The sequence below is a fragment of the Euprymna scolopes genome, chromosome 18, assembly GCF_053919585.1.
Source record: "Euprymna scolopes isolate OS-2025 chromosome 18, ASM5391958v1, whole genome shotgun sequence".
NCBI lineage: Eukaryota > Metazoa > Mollusca > Cephalopoda > Sepiida > Sepiolidae > Euprymna > Euprymna scolopes.
This window is the reverse complement of record NC_136499.1, coordinates 17,196,257-17,220,766: the sequence shown is the minus strand read 5'-3', so window position 1 is coordinate 17,220,766 and position 24,510 is coordinate 17,196,257. Positions and strand designations below refer to the sequence as shown.

The 24,510-nt window shown below is 32.7% G+C and overlaps 1 protein-coding gene across 1 annotated transcript in view; it reads right to left on the bottom strand.

Moving 5' to 3' along the window:
• The window catches only part of LOC145297507 (importin-5-like), a 109,297-nt gene that overhangs the window by 31,797 nt on the left and 52,990 nt on the right, over window positions 1-24,510 (bottom strand). Inside the window, exons 7-19 of the mRNA XM_080143407.1 lie at window positions 22,919-23,044; window positions 22,560-22,680; window positions 21,069-21,159; window positions 19,665-19,771; window positions 15,310-15,434; window positions 13,238-13,327; window positions 12,926-13,099; window positions 10,480-10,580; window positions 8,654-8,771; window positions 8,056-8,139; window positions 5,760-5,892; window positions 3,063-3,127; window positions 922-1,078 (exon numbers count right to left, since the gene is read on the bottom strand). Coding sequence (XP_079999533.1) covers window positions 922-1,078; window positions 3,063-3,127; window positions 5,760-5,892; window positions 8,056-8,139; window positions 8,654-8,771; window positions 10,480-10,580; window positions 12,926-13,099; window positions 13,238-13,327; window positions 15,310-15,434; window positions 19,665-19,771; window positions 21,069-21,159; window positions 22,560-22,680; window positions 22,919-23,044 — 1,492 coding nt within the window. The remainder of the gene's footprint in view (window positions 1-921; window positions 1,079-3,062; window positions 3,128-5,759; window positions 5,893-8,055; window positions 8,140-8,653; window positions 8,772-10,479; window positions 10,581-12,925; window positions 13,100-13,237; window positions 13,328-15,309; window positions 15,435-19,664; window positions 19,772-21,068; window positions 21,160-22,559; window positions 22,681-22,918; window positions 23,045-24,510) is intronic.

Here is a 24,510-nt window from a genome sequence, read left to right as displayed (position 1 = left end):
TCTCAAACTGCTAGACTTTGGAATTCCCTCCTGGGTTCTTGTTTCCCTAACTGTACTGACATGTAAAAGTTCAAGCGTAATGTTAACAGACATCTTGCTGCTCAGCTCCATACATTGCACCCTTGTAAATTATGCCTCAAATATGTCCCCTTACAACCAAGTGGCACTCTTTGGGGTGAATAAAAAAAATAAAACATTTTGTACCCAGTCATGAGCAGAGAGAAAGAAAACAATCTGTATCCATAAAGTTAAAAAAATTCTATTCACGTTAGATTCACTTGTATTTTGGCCCATCACATGTATGTGTGGTAATATTTATTACTTCAAACCAGCTTATTTTCTGACGTGCACTACATATAAAACCATATTGATACGTTTGTTACGCAAAGTTTATTAGGGATTTGTTCAAGCTTAGGAACCCAAATCATAAACTGAGTTTTGATTAAGCCTATAGATTGGAACATGGCAAGGAGTTGCAGTCAGCATATTTTACAATCTGATATCGGCAATGCATGGAGAACAGCTTTAGTTAATAAAGTTGGGAAATAGGATAGTCAGGAAAAAAGAAGGTTGATAGGGCAAAAAAAAAAAAAAAAAATGGCTGGGCAATGAGGTTAGGTAACAGCAAATAGCTTACCAAAGTGTGGGAGAGGGGATTTTGTCTCATTGTATAACAATTGAATTTTTTATTGTTATCATGTCTGTGCTTTTAACTTGAATAGTTAAATTGATTTCAGATTCATTTATGCATCTTGGGTTACCGCTTAACATGTGAATATATATAGAAGATGAGCAAAATTATTTCTCTTAATTTTTACTCTCAAGGTAACAGAACTTATGGTCTAATTAACCTAAACATTCCACCCAACAGAGTCACTCGACCCCGCCATTGTTGGCGGCTGCAGTAAGATTAAAGGATACCATCATGAAAAACAAATTTCAGCAATGGCACAATGAGTTTCACTACTTCTTCTGTGTATTCAGCAAAACCTTCTTTCAATTCCCTTGCATAACAAACAATCATTTGGCAGGCGGTGGCTTTCTCTTCCAAGCCGGAAGTCCGTACACCAATACTTTGCTAGACCGGAAAATAGAAAAAAAAAATTTTAAATTGAGGATGAAAATACTAATATAGAAAGCAAAGATTTTAAATGTCAATCTTTTATTGTTCAAGATTAATTCAGTTTAGAAATGCAAAGATGGAAACATTTCTAAACATAAACTTATTTCATCCAGTTTTTACATGTACTTAGAAACAGACGAAGATTCAAAGTTTAAAGTAAATTTTGTTTATTTAACCCTTTCTGATTTGGTTCAACTAATTCATTCTGTTGTAAATAAATGAATCTAACAGCATAAATAAAGTGGGAATTGATTCAAACACGCCTTGTACATATCAGTTCAGTATCTGGGTAGATGGCAGATACCTCCAGATTGCAACTGTTCATTATTTACATTCCGTATACCGCCATTTGTCTCAAAGAGCGGAGGATTTCGTTTGTCATAATAATACTTTTTTCAAGCACTGTGGATAATAATCAAGTTTATGAAATGCAAAAAATTTTCAGTGATAGTTTAATTATTGAACTTCATAATCTTTCCAGTTCGAAGACAATCATAGTATTACCCTTTAAACTAAAATCAATATCTACATCATAATTCAGGTCACGAAGGGTTAACAATGAATTGTGGAAATTCTGCCGTTATAAGCTCACTAGCGGGAATACCCGGCGTTGCGCAGGTGTTTGGGGGGTGTATAATAAAAAAAAGTTCTAGTAGGTAAGTAGGCTTAAACCCGAATCCTTGAGGTCAATAGGCTGATAACTTACTGCCACGCTATGCGGGCAGAGAACTGAGAATGGGTGAAATTAAATAATTTAGTTAAACGATTAAAAAGTTACGTGACAGATGCGTGAATGAGGACGAACATCACGCCATAGTAGGGGAATGAAATCCCACACTTAACTTTGGTTGCAAGCCAGTTTTTGCGTAAGTATTCATTTTTCCGCCAACATGGTGAGAGAAAACCAGTTCGCCATAAAAAGGGGAGTGTCCAAATGAATATTTTCTGATATAAGGGGTTTTCCTCCCCGCATTGATCAAACCTCGTTGCTTTGTGGACGTCCCGAACAAGAGTGCCAGGGAGGATCATTTTGCTACGGGTTCAGTTTCACTTATATATGGAAAAGCCAAATAAGCGCATGGAGACTAAGAAATACTGCGAAAATAGCGTGTAAAAGTTGCTCAAATAAAAGATACACATCACTCCCTTTCATAAATCTTAGATATTATAATCTAAGTAGCATATAAAAGGTTCTAAGAAACAGTAACCGCCTGGATACCCCCCCCCACGGCTTTGCCGGACATACACAAACACACATTTTTCCTTTTTTATATATATATATATATATATATATATATATATATATATATATATATATATATATATATATATATATATATATTATCAGAATGCATTTTCATAAAAGGTATGTATATATTCACTAGTTCTGTGCTCCGTCACTTTTGCAGAGTCCAACTTCTATTGGGAATCTACTAAAGGAGAAATAATAAGACTCAAGTTGAAACAAGAATACACTAGCAGCATACTCCTTGAGTTACAGATCACTTGTATCGACAAGGATACATCGCTCAGGATTTTGAGCCTTTCTACCGATAGTGAGCTTCTGCTAACCATACACAATGTTGAATGTTACAACATAAATTGGTTTCTATTTCTCACAATTAACCCTTAGTTGTTAAGAGGATTATGTTTACTACAAAATATATTAAGGAATCCAGTGAGGTTAAAAGGTGGCAGGGTTTGACATGAGCAGCAAATTGTTTGGATCAATCCTCACATTCCATGAGCGACGTTTCTGATAAATGTGTTGGAATCCATCTAACATTTATTGTTGGCTAATCTTTGATCTTGTGAAGTAGTAATTTTTTTAATGCTCCTTACATCAAGTGGCGTCATGTCTTGTCTGTAACAATTTTCATACCCCCCCCCCCCCCCCGCAAAAACAAAAAAAAAAACAAACAAACACTGCCTCACTTACCTGATCACCAAATGTTACAAATTGCCAGTTTAAGTCATCATCCTGCATTTCTTTCATATCATCACCTGAACAGAAAACACAAATTATAAAATCTAATATATAAAATGCTATATGTCTGTCTGTCTGTCTTTCTTCACATTTTCAAATTATATCTCTTTTGAAACTAAAAATCACAGAGTGGCGCTGGGAGCCTCAAATGATTGGGGTTTTTACAGACCATTCTTTTCTTGATCTTTAGCCAATTAAAATAGTTTTTAAGGGGTCAAAATTGCAAAAAAAAAATTGTTATACATTTTATACATTCATCTTAGTTTATTTTCCATTTTTAATCAGTTTATATGTGTTACAATGGTAATGACATTTTTAATCAGTTTATATGTGTTACAATGGTAATGACATTTTTAATTAGTTTATGTATTACAATGGTAATGACATTTTTAATCAGTTTATGTATTACAATGGTAATGACATTTTTAATCAGTTTATGTGTTACAATGGTAATGACATTTTTAATCAGTTTATGTGTTACAATGGTAATGACATTTTTAATCAGTTTATGTGTTACAATGGTAATGACATTTTTAATCAGTTTATGTGTTACAATGGTAATGACATTTTTAATATGTGTTATAACGGTAATGACACCAGCTTTGAATGCTAGTTTTGCTTTCGGTTCTTGCTGATGGCACCCAAATACTTTTTTTTTACTTTTGAAACGACAACTATAATAATATATACAAAATCTGGACAAATTAAAATATCATATTTAAGCGTATTTTACGACTGGGTGCTGGTATCTTCTATTTTGCATCAACAAATTTATTTTAGGATTTCATTTTACAAATTAAAGTGCAAGCTAAAATTCATTTTTCATTATCAAAATTATTAGTGTTTTATGGTAAAATTTATCTTAAGATTAATGTTGGTTAATATATCGTTTTTGAAAATTCATCTCATAGTCAACAGAAAAAAGACTTTCATACTCCACTTTTATGAAAATTAAATTACATGATTTGAGTTTCAACTTCATATTTCATTAGGCTTAAACCATTGTTTCCATATCTATTAAAATAAATGAACTTGGCTGTGTTAACTATTCTGTATCTACTAATGCAAGAACTCCCATCCATTCTTTTAATAGTTCTACTCTCCAGTAAAGAGCAGCGAGATGAGATGTGGAGGAAATATACTTAGTTATAAAGAAATTATTAAAGTTCAGATTTTTTGTTAACTTGCTAATATAATTGGAACACAGTAAAGCTGATGCTGGTCTAATAAACAAGATTTTACAGTAATGGTAGAAGTTCAGGGAACTTCTACCATTACTGGCAAACAGAGCATTACTGCTGTAGACATTTGGTTAGTAGATATTATTCCTTCCTCATTCTATAGCTTGTAATCATCCGACTGTCCAGATGAAAGCATTGCTTGGCAGTTTGATTTTTTTATATGAATGTGTACGATGGCTGTTGATACTCTTGTACCGTTTGGAATTTTTTTACCCTTTTATATAAAGAGCAGTTTGATGATCATGGTATTTGTTTTGGAGTTCTTTAAATTTGTTTGGCTAATGGAGATGCTATGTGGTTTGGAGCTTAATCAGTTTATTTCTTGTGAATGATTTTTGATTACTTGTACTGTTTCTTTGATGTGAATAAATATTCCTTTGTGGTGGTAATGGACAGATAATAAATCAATGTTCTTTGAACATCATCGCCACATGATATACCCACTTGGTCATGATTTGTCAATGTCTGTATGGACATGTCATTAGACAAATTAAACAAAAGCTGGAAGTAATGGTGGGCAGCTTGCAAGAACATATTTAGAAATACACCAATAAAAGCAAACATCACATTTTTAGTGGGGCAGGTTATTTCAATATTCCAAAAGCATCAAGTGAAAGATTGTTTCAGCAATCTGCCCCACTATTTATTAAATGTGATGTTTTGATACAAACACATTGATAAAAGAAACGTCTAAAGATTTTGTGAACTGATATTTTATATATGGCAGCTTCCTTCAGTCTTGACTGACTATGGATATACATTGTAAGATTGTTTGCACTTGGAATTTTTGTGGCAAGAATTGCACAATCGCCAATCACACCTCTTCTGATCTCAACATTAACTTGGGTGATTCGGATGATAAGCAGTCTGTCAACATGATTATGCTGTAAATGTTTTTTTATATATACAAACACAAACAGTAGTAGTGGTACAATATGTATTAAACATTGATATCATATGATATATTTAAAATCATTATAAAAAAATTATATATAGCAGGCATTGTTTGAATGTCAACATGAGAGTTAGGTTTGGTTTTGTTTTACGGCATATCAACCTTTTTTTTTTTTTGGTTATTTAATGCCGAGTTCCAGTTTTTTTTTTTTTTTTTTTTTGAATAGATATTTTAACTTAATCAGCGAGTCAAATCAGACTTTTTGTATCATTAGGTGATGTGCTTCCTTCCTTTTTGGGGGTGGGGTGTAAAGTTGGATTGAATTAAAGTTATATTCTTTTATATAGATTTACTTTTTTCAGAAATGTTATTTTGTTGGAGTTTATTTTTTTAAATAGTTCTTTCATATTGTTGACATGGTAATAATTTTGCCGGATATGCGCGAGCTCGCCACAATCCAAAAGAAAGTGTTTTAGAAAGACAAGAATAGGTTAGGATGGATGCGATACTCACTATTAACAATGGCCACGTCAGGTTGGATGGCAACGGCTTTTAACACAGGCCCCATTACCATTGGAAGGTATTGCTGGAATTCCTTGCCCAAAATTTTACACATTCGAGCCCAAGCAGAAATCATGTAATATATCTGGAGAGGAAAAAAAAAAAATTATATATTGTGAAAAAAGTAATCGTAGCAATATTTCTTTTGAGCAAAACTCTGTACGTTAATCATACGATTGTTCGATTAATAAGATACAAAAATATGTTTGATAGCACTAAACTATTCCACGTTTCATAATTTTTACAAATTTCAACATGGCACACAATAGTGTTTTTACTTAAAATGCTTTTTTTTGCAGTCTCCGCAAAAGAAACAGAAAATATTTTCATAATTTAGCTAATAGAAATTATAGTGGCCATTTTTCATCTGCATCTTCTATTATATAAAGCAGAGATGTCTGTTAGTGTGTATGTATGTATGTATGTGTGTTTGCATGTCTCGCTAAAACCAGCGAAGAAGAATGATTCTAGTACTGTCTTAAAGGACTGAGGCATAATATGAAATTTAGACCTTAACAGCCGCAGAATCTGATGGGGAGGAGGAGGGCTAATATAAAATCATCTTTTTCTAAACAATTTTAATATCTGCGCATGCGTGAACTGCTCCACCTCTGGGATACCTTAAGTACATAAATTTGCAACAGCATGGTATGACTATTGCCATGGCTGAATTGGTTAGCAGGCTGTCTTATAAGTATTAGTTTTCGCGTTCGCTCCCATCTTATAGCAGACTTTCTTTTTTTTTTTTTTTTAATTATTTTGATTTTTAACATATTTTTGAAAACATTTTGTTAAGCTTTTGCATTTAAACAGGATCAAAAGATTATTTTTTGGTCCCTCGACAAAAGGAGGGTGAACCTGAATAATATTGACCCTTGTCTGTTCGTCTGTCTGCACTTTTCTCAATAACTACACCTTGGAATTTTTAAAAATTTTGCACAAACATTAAACATGATAAGAGTAAAAAAAGTAACAGAACAGATTTTCCGAGAAAACTCCGGTTGCTCCACTGGGGGGTGCCTTTTGAGTTAAAATGACTAAAATTGACACTTTTGAGCTTATTAAAAAAAATTGAAGTCATGGGTTTTTATAAAGCTTTCTGAAAAGTAACTGATTTCTATATAATTTTACCGTTAATAAAAACACTTCATTTTTGGGACTATTTTACTATATTTGTCCCAAATTTTCTGTGTATGTCTTTAGCAGTTTTGCATGGTGTTGAACTAAAATTTAAACATGTTAAGGCCTTGGGGACTTTTGAGGCTAAATGGGAGGGAGGGGGAAATTATGAACTTAAGTCATTTCTTTTTTGCATAGTGCAGACCTAAAACTGCACCGTTTGTTCATTTTTACCTGGATTTGACGTCCCCTGGAGACTTTTGGGAAAATGCTGAACTTAGTCATTTTTTTATGCCTCATTCACTGTGCACTCATGGGAGACCATGCATGCTTCACTTGTTCATACTTTTTGAGCCAAGTAAACAAAAATAATTAGAGGGAATTTTTTGTTTTATCGGCGGTTGATTTAGCTGAGAGTTGACTTAAAGATCCAATTAATATTAAATGCACAAATATTGCTTACATAAATCACAATTTTTTTTTTTTTTTAAATCATAACTGCTGGAAACAATCTTCTCGCTTACATGTCCCTATTCCGAACGTGTAGCAGTGGGCCGACATCAGTGAATTATTTAAAAAGTTCATTGCACAGTAAAAATAATTGCAACACCAGGTAGCCTTGCTAGTAATTTAGCAACATCCAAAATTACTTTTAGTTATTTTTGTATAAACAAAACGTGTTAAGTGTTGAGACATTATGTTGAACAAAGATGGCGGTGAAGAAGCAGTGCAGTACTGAGTGTAATTGCCAGTAACAAAGATGGCGGCAAACTGATTGAATCCAAAATTCAACAATTTCTATAGTAACTTTGGAAGCTTTTCATTGGTTGCTGCTTATTGTGACTTGTGTTTATAAAAACGATCGTTGAAATCATTGGTGTAATACCCCCCCCCCCCAATTAGGAGTGAAAAAAAAAACATTCAACAAAATGAATTAGAACAGACATCTTTTTAGATTCTGGCGGTGTGAGGTAAGTCTGTACATGAATTAAAAGTGTTAATACACAAGCTTGATAGAGATCCAATTTCTTCAATTAAATATACATCTTTTTTTGAAATTTGGATGCACTTACATTTATGATTAACTGCAAATTAAAAATGGTTTTAAATTAACACATGAAGAACAAACCTGCGGATCGTCATCGGGTAAATCTTTCATATCTGTCTGTGTCTTTAATAACAACTGCATAACTTCACTACAATCTTGCATAAACTAAAAAAAAAAAAAAAAAAAAAAAAAGGTTTAAAATTCATGTCTTACTTTTATATGTCAGTGAAATCTGCAAACATAAGAAAAACACCGTTACACTTAAATTAAAATGGTCATGTTTTATTTATTATTTTAAATAAAATCATCACGTTAAATAAATAAAATCGTCACGTTAAATAAATAAAATCGTCACGTTAAATAAATAAAATCGTCACGTTAAATAAATAAAATCGTCACGTTAAATAAATAAAATCGTCACGTTAAATAAATAAAATCGTCACGTTAAATAAATAAAATCGTCACGTTAAATAAAATCGTCACGTTAAATAAATAAAATCGTCACGTTAAATAAATAAAATCGTCACGTTAAATAAATAAAATCGTCACGTTAAATAAATAAAATCGTCACATTAAATAAATAAAATCGTCACGTTAAATAAATAAAATCGTCACGTTAAATAAAATCGTCATGTTAAATAAATAAAATCGTCACGTTAAATAAAAAAGCATTTCTTACCTTCTCTTTGCCAACAGCTAATCCAATTAAACTGATGCATTCGATTGTCTTCCCTCGTAAAAGTCTTAATTCGGTACTGGTGGCATGCTGAAGAATGTACTTGAGGCACGGCATAAAACTAAATAAAATAATTATTAGTAATAACAATTGGGAAACAGTACAACAAAATATTTTCTACTTAATGAAAAAGTTTTGTACATGTATTGATTTTTGAAGATTAGATTTCTGAATGTCATAAATAATCCAAATTTTAAACAAACTCCTTTTAATACTAAACCAACAGTGACAATGGAGCTAGATGCATAGAATATTAAGGATAGGTTTAAATAAATGATACTAATACATGCATAATCTATACTCCTAGAAATTTGTGTTTTTTGTGTATTGGTATTCATATTGTTTGTTTCTTTGTTTAACCAGCATATCAATCTTCTTTGGGTCATTTAATGCTGTATACAAGATTAAAATTTTTGATACTTTTACAGTCGATTTTTGCTGGGTATATATTTGGGCAATGCTTTTGGTATAGTTTGCTATTTGATGGTATTTGTATTTTATGGTAAGGATTTGCTTTTTTTTTTTTTTTTTTTTTTAAGAAATTTAGAATGGTTTTAGGGTTTTCTTTTTTGAAGAGTTCTTTAAAGTTTGTGGCCTTATAGTATTGTTGACAAATTTGTGCGAGAGCAGATAGAGGCACAACGTTTCGGTCGATGTAACCTCTGACCCTCTTCAGGTGTATCTTATCACCATATTCGATTTTGGAAAAGGGTTAATTGTATAGTTTTGAGGTTTTGTATTTAGTTTCTAGCTGAAAGTACAATTTAAAATAAAATCAATAATTATCAAACAAAAAATTAGATTATTTCTAAATACCTTTATACGTAGCTCACACAATGTTTAAAGCAAGTACATTTCATTATTTCTAAATTATAACGAAAAAGAAAAAAGATGGATGGGTGGGAGAGTAAAGTTTAATTAGATCCAGAAAAAAAACAAAAAAAAACAAAAAAAACTATTGATTAAGATCTAAATTTTTTAAATAGTTAACCCATGCTAAATCAAAACATTTTTTTTTTTAAGAATTTACAATTGGTTAATGGATCTAATCAAACTTTAACCCCACCTTTCTTTTGTTATAAATAATTAAATAACTCCTAGTGTTTTGTTTGATATTCTTATTGATTTTACTTGTTAATTTTACTTTCAACTAAAACCTAAATTTAAAACCTCTGAGATATATAGTTATTGGCGCGATCATTCAAATCTCTAGCCATCACCAAAATTAGGGAGCATAATAAGCTTAGGAAAAATGAAGCGTCCATCCTTTTCACACAAATACCATCTTCATGCCAGTGTGCGGCTGAGATCAGTAACTTATACAAAGACAATTGCAGTGGACTTCCAGATGTCACCATGTCCGCCAAAATATTCAGCATTACTAAGATGTTATGCCAATCTGTAATAAAATTGTGCGCGCTGGTATGAACAGGCATTGTGTGCAAAGACAACACTGCCGAGAAAATGAGATTTAAGATGGAGACCCTTGAGAAAAGAGAGAGAAAGGGCGGACAAAAATGGGGGGGGGGGGCGAACATTCTACACGAACACTGAGACATTTTTTTTTTTTTTTTTTTACAACACACCAATCCTGTAGGCAAGATTTTATAGCACACCATGCATTTTATAAAATAACCGTTTGCTAAGTTCTAGAATGAAGAAAAATTTCATTTAAATGAATAAAAAAAAAATACATCAACAGCATTGTACATGTAGTCTACTAATCTGAGGAGACAGAAAGATGGTTGGATAAATATGAAAAGACTTACTTGTCATAGTACATGACAAATTTCTCTTCTGAAGTGTCTGCAACTGCGGCCAAAGTAGACACCACTTGTTCTAACACATGCTTCCGACCATGCTCCACTAACTGAAGAGAAATGAGAAATAGAGAAATTTTTTTTATCACATTTGATCAAGGTCAACAAAAATATATGCACACTAACAGGAAGTGGTCGAGAGTGGTTTAGGATTTAATGAGGAACTGTTTTTGCCACCAATATCCTATTAAAAAATTTTTTTTTTTGCACACAATATCCTATTTTTTTTTATTCTTATATTTGTTTATATCTAATTTTAGTGGTGGTGGTGGAGGTCTTATGATATACACAATACGGATTGAAAGATGTAAATCAAGTTTCATTGATTAAAAAAAAAAAAACATAGGTCCCTCTCTGATAAATCGGGGGGACCGATAAATAATGCTAAATTCATAGTATTTTAATCCCCTCAAGGGACACCTGTGTTTCTCTGAAATTTGAGTAAGCTTGTGCACTTCTGCCCCAAGTCGCTCGACTGAGCTCCAATATCTGGTTGCTCTCTGTGCAAAAATAAATCATGGTATAACCACTGTGAATAATTTTATTTTAATTTTCAGTGTACATGGAGCTTAACAGAATTTCCACAAGCAACATTTCTTTTCTAAGAACTAGACATGGAACACAATACAAACCAACTGATAATGAGTTTTATATAATTATGCGAGAGTATATACGAAAAACACCTGCCTATTGGTTTTAGCTTATGAGACATAGGAACTTGTAATTCTGTAGCAAATATCTTCCATCTATGTTAGATTATTGTAAGGGAGCTGCATTTATATTTTTTAAAGATTTTTTTTTTTTTCCTTAAGCCGATTTCAATGTAATTTAAACCATATTTAAAGCAGAACAGAAAAGTTTACAAAGATACGTTGAACAAATTTTGATGCTTTGAGAAAAGATCATGTGAACATGTTTGCAGATATTGAGTTAACGTCTTGAAAAGTAATCGACTCTCAGACAACACTTTCTATGTATTTGGAAATGGTTGTTACCAATATTAGTTATGGGCTGGTCAAGGGATGACAAGTCTAAGCTGTTAATTAAGAGTCATAAATAAGGGGTGGGGCACAGTTGATTGACTAAATTGGTTTTTTTTTTTTTTGACCAAGTAAAAAACAAAATGGAGTGCTACAGCTTTTAGTTCCAGTTTCCAGTTACCTATAATATTATATGGAGATATAACCTAATATGCAGAGGTACAACCAAATTATTCTAGTCCAATGCCAAAATTAACACATTCACAAGACGATACTGTTTTCATAATTTTCATTGATTTGAGCAACATTATTAAAGAGTCCTTTGAACTAATTTTAATAAAATTTAGATATTGTCGAACAATAGAGTATAAATATTATACAAATGCTCAAAATACTAAAAATTTGTGATTAGTAAGCCCTCCCCCCCACCTCATAATTGAACCAAAAGATAAAATTTATCAAATTCTTCAATACAAATAAAAGATAAATTTTAATTTATATTAAAGACATAAAAATTTTTTTAATGTATTTCTCATAAAAAGCATAGTCAGTAAATTTTAGTACTCCTTTTTAATTTTCATCAATTTTTTTAATTTATAATTTTTGAAATACATTTTTAACATAATATAATTTTTTAAATAAATTTTTAACATAATATAATCAGAAAATGCACACTAATGCATTTGTAACATAAAAAACACAGAATTACTCTTTGTTATATAAATATGCAAGGATAGTATTTTTATTGCTTTTCAATTCTCAAATTCTTTTGGTTCAGTGTAAAAAAAAAAAAAAAAAAAAAAAAAAAAAGGTGGATAAATATCAATTTTTTGAGGAGGAGTGCTGCATACAGGTCTATATAACACGAGTGTATATAATATCTCATTTGTGTCCCGCTGTTTTACATATACAACAAACAGCATAACTTTAGTCATCATATGTCATCTCTTCTTAACAACGCCGGACAATTTTGGTAATTTCATAATCTTTTATTCTTCATTTTTTCAACTATTCTGTCGAGGTTGCAATTTCATTGTTGTTTAACTAATATCGAATGAATTACCGCATTCCATGTCCTGCCCTGCCAACAATTGATACTTAACTGTTCCAACTCCAACTAAACTCCCCATCTATATCTAAAACCCTTTCCAATTGATCACGTCATCATCTGATGGTTTTTCACTCAATCCATTTTGTTATTATTCCCACATTTCAAACGGGATTCTTGATTCAAAATTCCTCTTCCAATTAAAAACATAATTGTCAAAATAAAATATCTATCAAGTTAACATTCCTAAGTTGTTGTTCATAAATATTTCATTCTAAAATCCATATTTTAGGTAACATTCTATTTAGACTTACGAAACACATTCATAATAATCAACTGGTGTTCAGCAAGTTTTATTGATACATACTTCTTGGAGTTTATTGTTGAGTACTTGTTCCAGCTTGGTCAAAATGACATGCAAATGTTCTTGGAGAATCAATTTAGGGCACTCGTCACTGAAATTGACCAAAGCAGCAGCACCGTGGGCTTGAACACGTGGGTTTTCATTATCATCCATAACATGTAGAAGACCATCAACCACCTAAAAGAATGAAGGAGAGAAAATAATTTTTTTTTTTTCACACGATCAAAAAAAAAAAAAAAATAAAAAAAAAAGAAAATAATTAAAAAAGAAAATATGGATGAAAAAAAAAAAAAAAATTTGTTAGTTTATATTCACCTTATCATGGAATTTTTTCTCGAAAGTTGGAGCAAAATCTGTGGATAGCTGACCAAGAGCATTACATGTGGCATATCGAACACGAGGGTGCTAGATATTAAAAAAGAGAAAGTTTTAAAATTCAAATACAGAAAATGTGATTCTAACATAAATTACCTAACTCGACAATGTAAATGTATATAAAACTGTTATTCATAAACTCTTACAAGGGATTTGAAACTAAACGGTTCTAAAGCTATATAACACATTACGTGGACAACTATATTTCTGTTTGATCAAAAGGTGGTATAACATAAAATACATTTTACTTTCTAATTATCAAATTATACAAATTAAAAAAATAGAAATGTTAAGGAGACACAGGGAGTTTCATTGTTAAAAATTCTTTTTTCTTTACAACAAAAATAATCGTCAACTAAATATTCTTTGATAACTAAAACGAACATCATTTCAGATTAAAAAAGGTAATTTAAAAACATGCTTAAATTTGCTAGCAACATAATTCTATTTATAAAGTTATATTCAATTTGGGGAAATTTTTTGACAATGGTAAAAATCTGTATTTTTAGTAGTTGGCTTCACCAGCTGACCAAAAATTACTTTTTCTGCATTTCATTTTTGATAATCAATCTTATTCTTAGAAATGAGTGGAGAAGAGATAAAATAGTCGTAGGATTATCTTAACATTTTACTGTGATTTTATGGTAAATTTGGGGGGTCATACTTGTATTCCTATCTCACATGTCTGTATATATTTGAATCAGGAATACGAGTTGCAAGCATTAAAAAATAAATCATCTGAAATACAAAAGAATTTCTCAACCGGGACGATAATTTGTATGTTAAATTCACATGCAAACCTAACAATATAAATTAAAAAAAAAATTTTTTTTCTCTTCTTTTTACCAAGTTTTTCATAATTACCTAAAAATGTAGGTTTGGGAGGGTAGGCGGTGGGGATTAATCTACACTGATCCTTTGTTATCATATTGCAAGACCACTTATTATTACACCAGTGGTAGTAATAACCTCATCTGCTTCTTGTTTCCAGTTCTATCTAGTTATGACAATCGTCTCGGGGACTGTTAAAGTAAGTGTTGATACAGGTTGCTGCTACAAGAGCATAACACAGGTTCTTGTCCTGCCTTCTTGAGGAACCTGACCGCCAAAGTAGCTGATGCAGTTGTGTGCTCGGAGTGGGAACCCTTTAAAGTGTAGGCTATGTATGATCCACATCATTTGGATACCCTCTGGTACCCAGACAAGTTCCTAGGCAGCTATCCCTGATAAGGCATGACACATTATCATAAAGCACTGTTCCATACTGCAATGAAGAGTGTCGGTTGGTTGTTTTTGTTTTACGGCATATCAACCCTTTTTAGGTCAGTTAATGCAGAATCCAGTGATTTTGAAGAAAAAGTTTTTAATAGAATTTGTTTTTTTTTTCAACTCAGTTTCTATTTAACCCATAGTTGGAACCCTAACAGGTACTACCACTTCGGGTCAGAGTGGACCTGGGAGCAATGGCAATTAAAGAGTGGCTCCACACTCCCCAAAGCCTGCAAGCTGGGGCCTCACCATCGGTGATAGTTTAAGGTCATATCCAGGATCAATGAAGAGTGCATTAAGTTAATAACTACTCACCAATTACATACACACTGTGATCTCATATTGCCGAAAGAGTTCAAATTGGTGATAGGAAGGGCATCCAGCTTTAAAAACCCCCTGCTTCAGAATCAATGAAAAATTTAACAGTGAGCACGGAGCTAAAAACAATTGTGACCACTGGAGGGGATAAAGATAGCCAGACCGTCAAACCACTGTCAAAAGGGAATACAAATGATAGACTTTGATAGAGAGTGATACTGAAAGTATTAATAGCTATGTTTTTATTTTTGTTTTTAAATTCATTATAATCTGTGAACAGATTTAAGTAGACCCACCCCCATAAAGCAGAATTCTGCTAAAGATTTTTTTATTAGTTTATTTCACCCAATGATAGTCTAACCTCATAATTGGTCGAATACAAATTGAGTAAACAAAAAAAAAGACGGGTGCTTTTGAAAACTTACTGGGTCTTTCAGGTAAGGTAGCACCGTACTGACAATATTTGGAAGCATCTGTTCCATTTGTATATGACATCCTTCACCACAAGCAGAGATTGCCATTAAAGCAGCATGACGATACCGCCAATCCGCTGAAAAAACAAAAAGGAAACAGTATTTTGATGATTAGTGACTAAACCAAAAATAAAGTCAAATTAAGTTTAACACACACACACATACGAGGGGTGTCACAAAAGTAATGCCTCTTATTTAAAAAAAATCTTTTTTTTTTTAAAGCTCAAATGGATCAGAAGGGATTGCAAATTTCATTGTTGTGATGACTGAACTTCCGCATTCATGACCTGAAAGCTTTATCTCTATTGGAGATATTGACGATGTGAGACTAAGAATGCAACTCCCATCATGGACGTGCATCAGAAGCAGGGACATGTTATTGAATTCCTGATAAGAATGGTGATAACTGTGAGAAAATAAATTTTGATGGCACCACTAACATCTATGTGGAGATGCATACTAACTATAAAGACAAGGGAGTTAAATTAGTTTCATTTTTTTTATGTAAACTGCAAACATGTTTTATTTAATTTTCTTTCTTTTTATTATTTATTTTTTTTTTACAAATCTTACATAAAAAAATTGTAAAATTTACAGTTTTGAATTATCCCCCCCCCCCGGCCATTGTCTGACTAATATGTTGTCACCTTCGAAAGCTGTTTTTTTTTACACAGGCATCACCACTTATCAAGGCCAATAGTCCACTCGAGGATAAGGGTTAAAGAGTGTACAGTAGAAATTGGGGGAAAAAAAAAAAAGAAAAAAAAAGAAGAAGAAATTGTCAAGCAATGGCAGGTATGTCTTCTGCATTCCATGTTTAAAAAGGATATGTCCTCTATAGTATCAGACCTGACCGAGTTAATTGTAGGTATAGACGGATTCACATCATCCAAAAAATTCTAACAAAAACCTAACAGCCAGCCATGGTTCTCTCCAGAATGTGCTACTGCCATCACGCACAGAAATCACTTTTTCCGTAGCTACCAACGTAATAGATGTACCGAGACTAAAGCTGCTTTCAGGACTGCCAGCAACCACTGTAAAAGTATTAAAAAATGCAAGAGAGCTATATGCTCAGTCTGTTAAATCCAAAGTAGCTGAGCAGCAGCTTGGTTCCCACCAGTTCTGGCAAATAGCAAACAGGATCCTGAACAGAAGCGTGCGTTCTATCCTAACCACCATCAATGGACCTGAAGTAATCTCGTCAGCATTAGACAAAGCCAAACTATTTGCAAAAAACTTTGCAGCTAATTCTACCCTATGCGATGAAGGCCATGAACTCCCCCCGTATTTCCTCCTATAACAGACAACATGCTATACAACATACAAATATCTGCGCGTGATGTCACCAAGCTAATCAAAAACCTTGATTTCAGAAAAGCAACTGGCCCTGACTGCATTCCAATTATAGTGTTGAAAAAGCTTTAACCAGAACTTGCCCCCATACTTACAAAACTGTTTAAGCGTTGTTTTAAGGAGAATTGCTTTCCAACACCGTGGAAAACCTCATCAGTATGCCCTGTATTTAAGAATTCAGGTGACAGGTCCTCTCAGTACAGACCAATAAGGTGTGTCATGAGTAAGTTGCTGGAAACATTAAATAGAGAAGTAGTCAACCACATCAGCAGAAATAACCTTAGTGACATGCAATATAGTTTCCGTTCTGCAAGATCTACATCAGATGTGCTAATGGTTATATCTCATAGGATTAGTGAATCTCTCAACAAAGACTTCCTTTCTAGGGCAATTGCTCGACATATCAAAGGCCTTCGATAAGGTATGGCCTAAAGGCCTACTTCACAAGATTTCCAGCTACGGTATAACTGGAAATGTTTTCTCAATTGTTAAATCATTTCTCTCTGATAGGCTCATAATAGTGATTGATGGGCAGAAATCAGAAGCCCACGGTATTAATGCTGGTGTTCCTCAAGGGGCAATCCTGGGTCCAACTCTTATCTGCATCAATGATCTCCCAAAACACATACTTAAATCATTCGTTAGCATCTATGCTGATGACAACCATCTATGGCAACACATCAAAGGCTGTAAATGACAAAGTTCTCTCTGATTCTCTCTCTCCTCTTGAGCGTGTGGTACAATGGGGGAAGAGGTGGTTGGTTACTTTTAATGCATCTAAAACCAAGCTCCTATCTTTACATCATCAATGCTCTGATCTCCATCTAGCATCAATTGAAATGGATGACTTTCGTCTAGGGGAGGCTCCATGTTTTGACAAGCTTCTGGGATTGACCTTTACTCCTGATCTGAAATGGAACACGTACATCAAATCTGTTGCCAAGGTCGCTGGAAAAGTGGTGGGATCCTTCTACCATTCCAGTAGATATCTCACTGCTGATGCAATTCTCTATCTATATAAAAGCCAAGTACGTTCAAGGATGGAGTACTGCTGCCATATCTGGACAGGAGCTGCTAAAAACAGCCTATCCTGTCTTGACAGAGTACAAAATAAGCTCTGTAGCCTAGTGGAACGTGTCCTTTTCTCTTCCCTGCTACCTCTCTCCCACAGAAGGGATGTTGCGAGCCTGTCGTTTTTTTTATCGTTATTTCCATGCGAAGTGTTCGTCAGAGCTCCAATTTCTGCCCCCCCCCTCGCCACGAAAAGCACCTGTCTACCTGAAACTACTGTCAGTAATTTCCCACTCTATCTGTGCCTAAATCCAAACGTAGATTCCATGAACAAAGCATCTTTCTTAGAAGTGCACGCCTGTGGAACTCTCTTCCATTTGCCTGTTTCCCACCTGACCACAATTTGGATGTCTTTAAGTCCAACATAAACAAATTTCTGACAAACCGCCCCCTTAAGTAAGACACTTTATCAGATCTCCATTACTAATGATTACTATGATATTGTCCCATTGATTACTGTATACGCAATAATCCTTATCCCTGAGTGGCCTCCAGGCCTTGAAAATGGTGACTTCCATGTAAAAAAAAATAAAAATAAATAATGTCGAACTAGTTTAGATATCTTGTACAACAATAATTCTTTAAAAAATGAAGACACTGAAAGAGCACACAGAATGCCAGTCTATTTTCCTTTTTCTGAATAATTTTCTTTTTTCTCTTCATTCAGGAAATTTAAGTTTAAATTTTTTCTTAGTAGCAGCAATAAGTCTTGCCCCAAGTGACAACGCTAAATGAAATTATGTTGCCAATGACAGTGTAAACACATGAATAACAGATGCGTGCACCTAAAAAAAAAAAAAAAAAAAAAAAAAAAAAAGAGGGTCTTTTGAACTGCCAAAAGCACCTATCTTGCATAATCATGACTGTCACCTTGAAATTAAACGGCTCAGAATCAACCACTTTCCTTGCAATAAACGCACACTAGTCGAGGCCACTTATCCTTTGGATTTCCGCAGTGTTAACAGACACACTGGGATTGGTATTAACATTTTTTTTTTTTTACTAATTTGTTTTTAACTTCATGAGTTTTGGCCAGCAGCAGGAGACAGAAATAAAAAAACAAAAAACAATCAAAACATTTTCTGCACGTCTTTTGTATGTTTATATATTTTTATGGCTAGTACCAGATGGGTAACCGTTTGGGAACCCTAGGCACTATATGTGCTCTCCTCTTTTTAGGGTATTGTTTCAAGTTGTCCTAAACCTTCACTTGCCACTGGTATTTAACAACGCTGACTCAGGAGAGATATGATTAGAATTTATACAACTCTTGGCACAAAAATTCCATGCGAAGGTATCCTTACAGTGGGTATCCATAGTCTGTCAGGACTGAAGGAAGCTACGATACCATATACAGGATTCACTCCTAAACTAAAATGGTCAACATGCACTTTGGAACAAAGCTGTTTGGCACAATAGTAGTGGTAATGTTGGCAATATTTAGTTTTGGGCAAAGAGAGAGGGTGAGAGAGAGAGAGAGAGAGAAAGAGAGAGGGTGAGAGAGAGAGAGAAAGAGAGAGGGTGAGAGAGAGAAAGAGAGAGGGTGGAAGCTGTTTTTGAACATTCAGACATTTCAGATTTTGATCAAATTTTAATACATTAATAAATATTTACGAATTTATAGTTTCTTTTGAGTATTTTAAGGGTTCGCCTTTTTTTCTTTTTTTTTTTTAGAAGAGCATAATAGGTGTACGACCTTCCAGTTGGCAATTCATATATTTAAAATTTGTATTAAAGTTGATATAGTCTGTAGATATCAATGAAAAAAAAAAAATCCTTGGATTTCAGTTTCTTATTAAGACCCCTTAAGCTTAAACGTTAAATATTGAACATTTTGTAGAATCAAAATCATGTTTTTTTAAGAAAAGAAAGCAACTTACGATTCGTCAACATTTGAGGTATATGGGAAACAATGTGCGGAAGAATAGTTTTGCCACCAAGCGCACAGGCAAGTCGATCCAAAGAATTCTCACCCATGATCGCATTACTGTTGGAAGACAAAAACATTTCAAGACTTGTAGCAAAGTCAGAAAATACACAAGTTTTTATAAAAGAAAAAAAAAAAAAAAAGGAAAAAAAAAGAAAAAAAGGAAAAAAAAGAAAAAAAGGAAAAAAAAGAAAAAAAAAGAAAAAAAAAAGAAAAAGAAAAAGAGAAAAAAAAGAAAAAAGAGAAAAAAAAGAAAAAAGAGAAAAAAAAACAAAAAAAACGATAAATTGAATAAATAAAAAGAAAACCCTATGATAAAACAATTTCATTCACTTGTTTTATTCATTGAAATTTAAATCACATAATTTAACAACATTTTAAAAAGGTTGATTTTTATTCATCACCTAAAATTACAACCGTAAAAAGAATTTTTGGGTGGGGGACACAAAATTTATATTTTGCTAGCTGCGCATAACTGGTGTTGCTCAAAAGTACTTTTTCTGTAATTTCATAGCATATGATAAATTAAAAAAAAAAAAAAAAAAAAAAAAAAAAAGAATTATTTAATTCTCAAAAGTTATTTAATTCTATCTTTGATTTCTCTTAAACTTGTAGCGATTTTTTTTCTTTTTTTTAAAGAATCATGATGTAGGCACATTTTCAAACAACAGGATGAGGTTTGGGAGAGTGATAAAAGTCTTTCCTCTATTTTGTAATTAAAATGTTTGACAGTCGTTGATTATAGTATGTGCATTTAAACTTTCGTTAAAAAAATTTGGTCTAATAAGTCTTCTCTCCAATCAGTTTCATATAATTTGTTGTTCGAGAGCATAGTTTGCCTTTTTTATTTTCATGCACTGTATAATCTTAGTTTTATTTGTATGTGGTAGTTGAAAAAATGTTGCCATTTTAGTTGCTATGACTACCACACTTTCCAGTATTGTATGTGTAAGGATCATTTGAGATTGAAATTTTGTTTTACTAGCCATCAACCCTATATAGGTCATTTAGTGCCATTCCGTTTTCCTTCCAATCACTGCAAAACAATGAGTAAATTATATATTTTCTTTTCTCAAACCCTATATTATTTCTACCATTTTTATGGCTTGTAATTCCCATGTTACCTGCTTTGTTTATTGATGTACCTGATAGTGGCTGTTGTATAAAAAGCAGCAGCAGCAGCATTACTATGGTATTTCTCTTTAAAGAAAACCAATTTAAAACTGCAATAATAACAATTAATTTACAGCAAATAAACAGAATTATGTTATTTTTAGAAAATAAAGATTTTTAGCAAATAAGAATAGAAAAAGTATTTCCTGGAGAATTGACAAAATGAATAAAAAAAAAGAAAAACCTGTCAATATCATCATCATCATCTGGGTCATCTTGTATTGACCATTCAGGGTCATCTTCAAGGTCAACCATCAAGGCTAATGTTTCAGGAACTGGAAAAGAACAAAGTGTATGATGCATTATTTCAAATCTATAACATTTCAATTTCCTATGAAGAAATAAAAATGAAAAATACATGGAGAACGGGGAATTGTGGCCATTATCTCTAACTGTCCTCATAAGGAAGTTAATAGGAATCGTTTCATTTTATATATTTTTATTTTTTTTATAAATTCTTTGAAATGAGGTCTTCATAATTTATGTATTCATTTTTTTTTTTTTATACTCATTTTCATAATTGTTGTTGACCACATTTTGACCAACTCATCCTCTGGCCTTCTTCTAGTAGTTAACCACGATTGGATAGAAATGCTGAGTGTTGTAACTGTATCCCCAGTCATTACTGCCTTCCACAGTTGTTGTCTCACCACATTTTGACCAACTAATCCTCTGGCCTTCGGGTAGGATTGAAACCACTACCTTCAGACAATGGTCACCTGGAACCATAGAAACTCAACACCTCTATCCATTGAGCTACGGGCCCCGAAACGTGGTGAAACAACAACAACTATGGGGTTCATTTTATTATTATAATTCTATCTAGGCATATTTTTGTTGTCCGACTATATTGTGGTTGTTGCTGGACGACTTGAAGTAGAAATGTAAAGTGGAGAGCCGATAAATGGAAATGCAAAAATGAATAAGCAAAACAAAGGAATGGTCAGAGTGGTAAAGTGCATCACGCCAAAGCTTGAATAGATAATGAGTTAACACTTCTTAACATTCCATTTCAGATTAGGGAGAGAGGAAGGGGTAAGAAATTTAGAAAGGGTGGTTTTGAAACAGGAGCAGTAAATGTAAGATTACAATATTACATTTGCTAAGTGATATATAATTATCCAGAAGTGCCCAACATCCTAGATAGAGCAGGCATATTTAAATGCAACATTGTCCAGGAGAAAAAGATTTTCACTGTACTGTTTTTATATTAATGTAAAGCCAAAAAAAAAAAAAAAAGGTACTCAGCATTGTTCAGGCACCAGTGCTAAATTTCCTAAATAAAGCATACACACACACACACACACACAACATGGCACTAATATCAACATAGATTTAAAAATTGCCAAAATTATCTAACAAATCATTATTATTGCTTAAAACAGGTTGAAATTTTACAAAAACAATTTTGGAAATCCCCAAAGATTGCACTAAAGCAACAAATGTAAAATTAAAAATCAAAGAAGACAATTTATAAAACTATTAGATCAAACAACAAGTATTGTATAAACAATCCCTGATGGTTTTTATATTTTTTGTTGCCTGTGAGCAATTCAAAGGCTATTTGAGATTCTTTGAAGGAATTGGTGTGAACAAAAAATATTGCACATGGTCAATCGAGATAATTTCATCAATTCAGAAAAAAAAAATCTTTAAAAGATTTTTTTTTTATTACCTAAGTCGGGAATATATTTCCAGTTTTTCCTGATCATGGCAGGAGCACTTTCGGAGAGAGTAACAATCACTTCTAAAGCTAACTGTCGTTGATGGTCCTCATTTTCGGCATTAGAGACAATCTGGCAAAAAAAAAAAAGATTAAAACATTTGTTGTCTATAATAATGGTAAACAAGAACAAGAGGGGGGGGGAATTAAAAAACAAACAACAAATAAACAGAAAAACAAACAAAAAAGACAAAAAAACAACAACAACAAACGAACAACAAAAAACAAACAAAAAAAAACAAAAACAAAAAACAAAACAAACAACAACAAAAAAAAAACAAACAAACTGAAAAACTAAAAAGCATTGTTACCTTGAGACAAAATGGAAGAATTCCCTCCAAGTGGCCACGCAAGAATTTTGGTACTTTGTCTGCTAATTCGATCAAACACTTAAGTAAACAGTCATCCTGTTTTGTACTGACACTTTCAGCCACTCCCTAAAAAAAATAAATAAAAAATTCAGACTTATTTTTAATTAAAATTTGGTTGTGGTCGGCAAACAATGAAATTTTATCTGATTAAAACATTCAGTTTACTCATTTCCCCATTTCAAAGAATTTGGGCAAATTAATGTCAACTTAATTGGGGAGGCAACAAAACAAAATTGTTTTTATTAAATTATTACAAAAACAAAAAAACTCATATTTCCATCTGTGTGTTTGTCACATCCGGAAACTGACAGAATTATATGTAATATGAAGTTAGTTATCATAGGAACAAACAAGAACATAGTTTGCTTAGAGTCATATTCAGAAAAAATTCTTACTGGTAAATGTTTGAAAAACAACACCATAACAAGGCCAAACAGTTTGTTGTTGATTGTGTTGAAGTTTTGTGTTTTTAATTTGAAGACGTTGGAAGAAGTGTTCGAAAAGTAACATAACTATTTAGGATTGTTTTATGGCATATCAACTCTATAATAAATTGAGAAAAGTCTTGTTTTAAACTATTTTCTTATCCATTTCCCTAGGCAATGTTAAGTAACCTTGCTCGTCTGCACAAACACAAGAAAAATTGTCTGTTTGCTTCTCAGTCTTTCTCAATGCAACCAGACGTAAAGCTTACGCTAATTGTAATTCAATGAATGTCAAACATCATTATGACCAACATGTTCACTGGCAAGGACCAATTTTCAATCAAAATACTGCGCCCCAACTTTTAGACAATGATTTTCTGGAATCAATATTGAATATTAAAGAATACAGATTTGACATTACTGAATTAAATAACTAATGCTATTTTATGTTTTTATAAGGGTCTGATTATTATTATTTTTTTAAAATACAGTAGAACCCCGGGATACAGTTTTTTGTTTTTCTTCCAGAATGATGTTTTCCCCACCCCTGGTTACGGTATTTGCCCCGTCTTACAGTGTTATTTATAATGTTATTTGATTATATACATGTGCATTATATACTGTGTAAAATTTTGTTTAGGCCCCACCATACAGCAATTTCACCTTACGATGCCAACCCCGGAACGGATTAATGCCATATCCCGGGGTTCTACTGTAGTTTCAGTTTATGAAAATTTTACCACTTCATCAACTAGCATTTCGATATGCGGATGTAACAAGGGTAACAGACGAATAATTGCAGTTGGAATATTGGGAGGTATTAGTACTCAATAACAAACATTTAAAAACTTTCACAAACTTGTCAAGCGGATTATGACTTAATAAAAAGGAAATGTTTATATTTTTATACATCAAACATTAAAAATTAAAAGGATGTCTATTGAATATAGAAATGTGTTTTGAGGAACGTATTCACTGAAAAAGTTGCGGATGGTTACTCAATATTTTTCATATTTTTGATTATTGTTGGTTGGTTGTTTTGTTTTACGGCATATCAACCCTTTTCAGGTTATTTAATGCAGAATCTGGTGATTTTGAAGAACGATT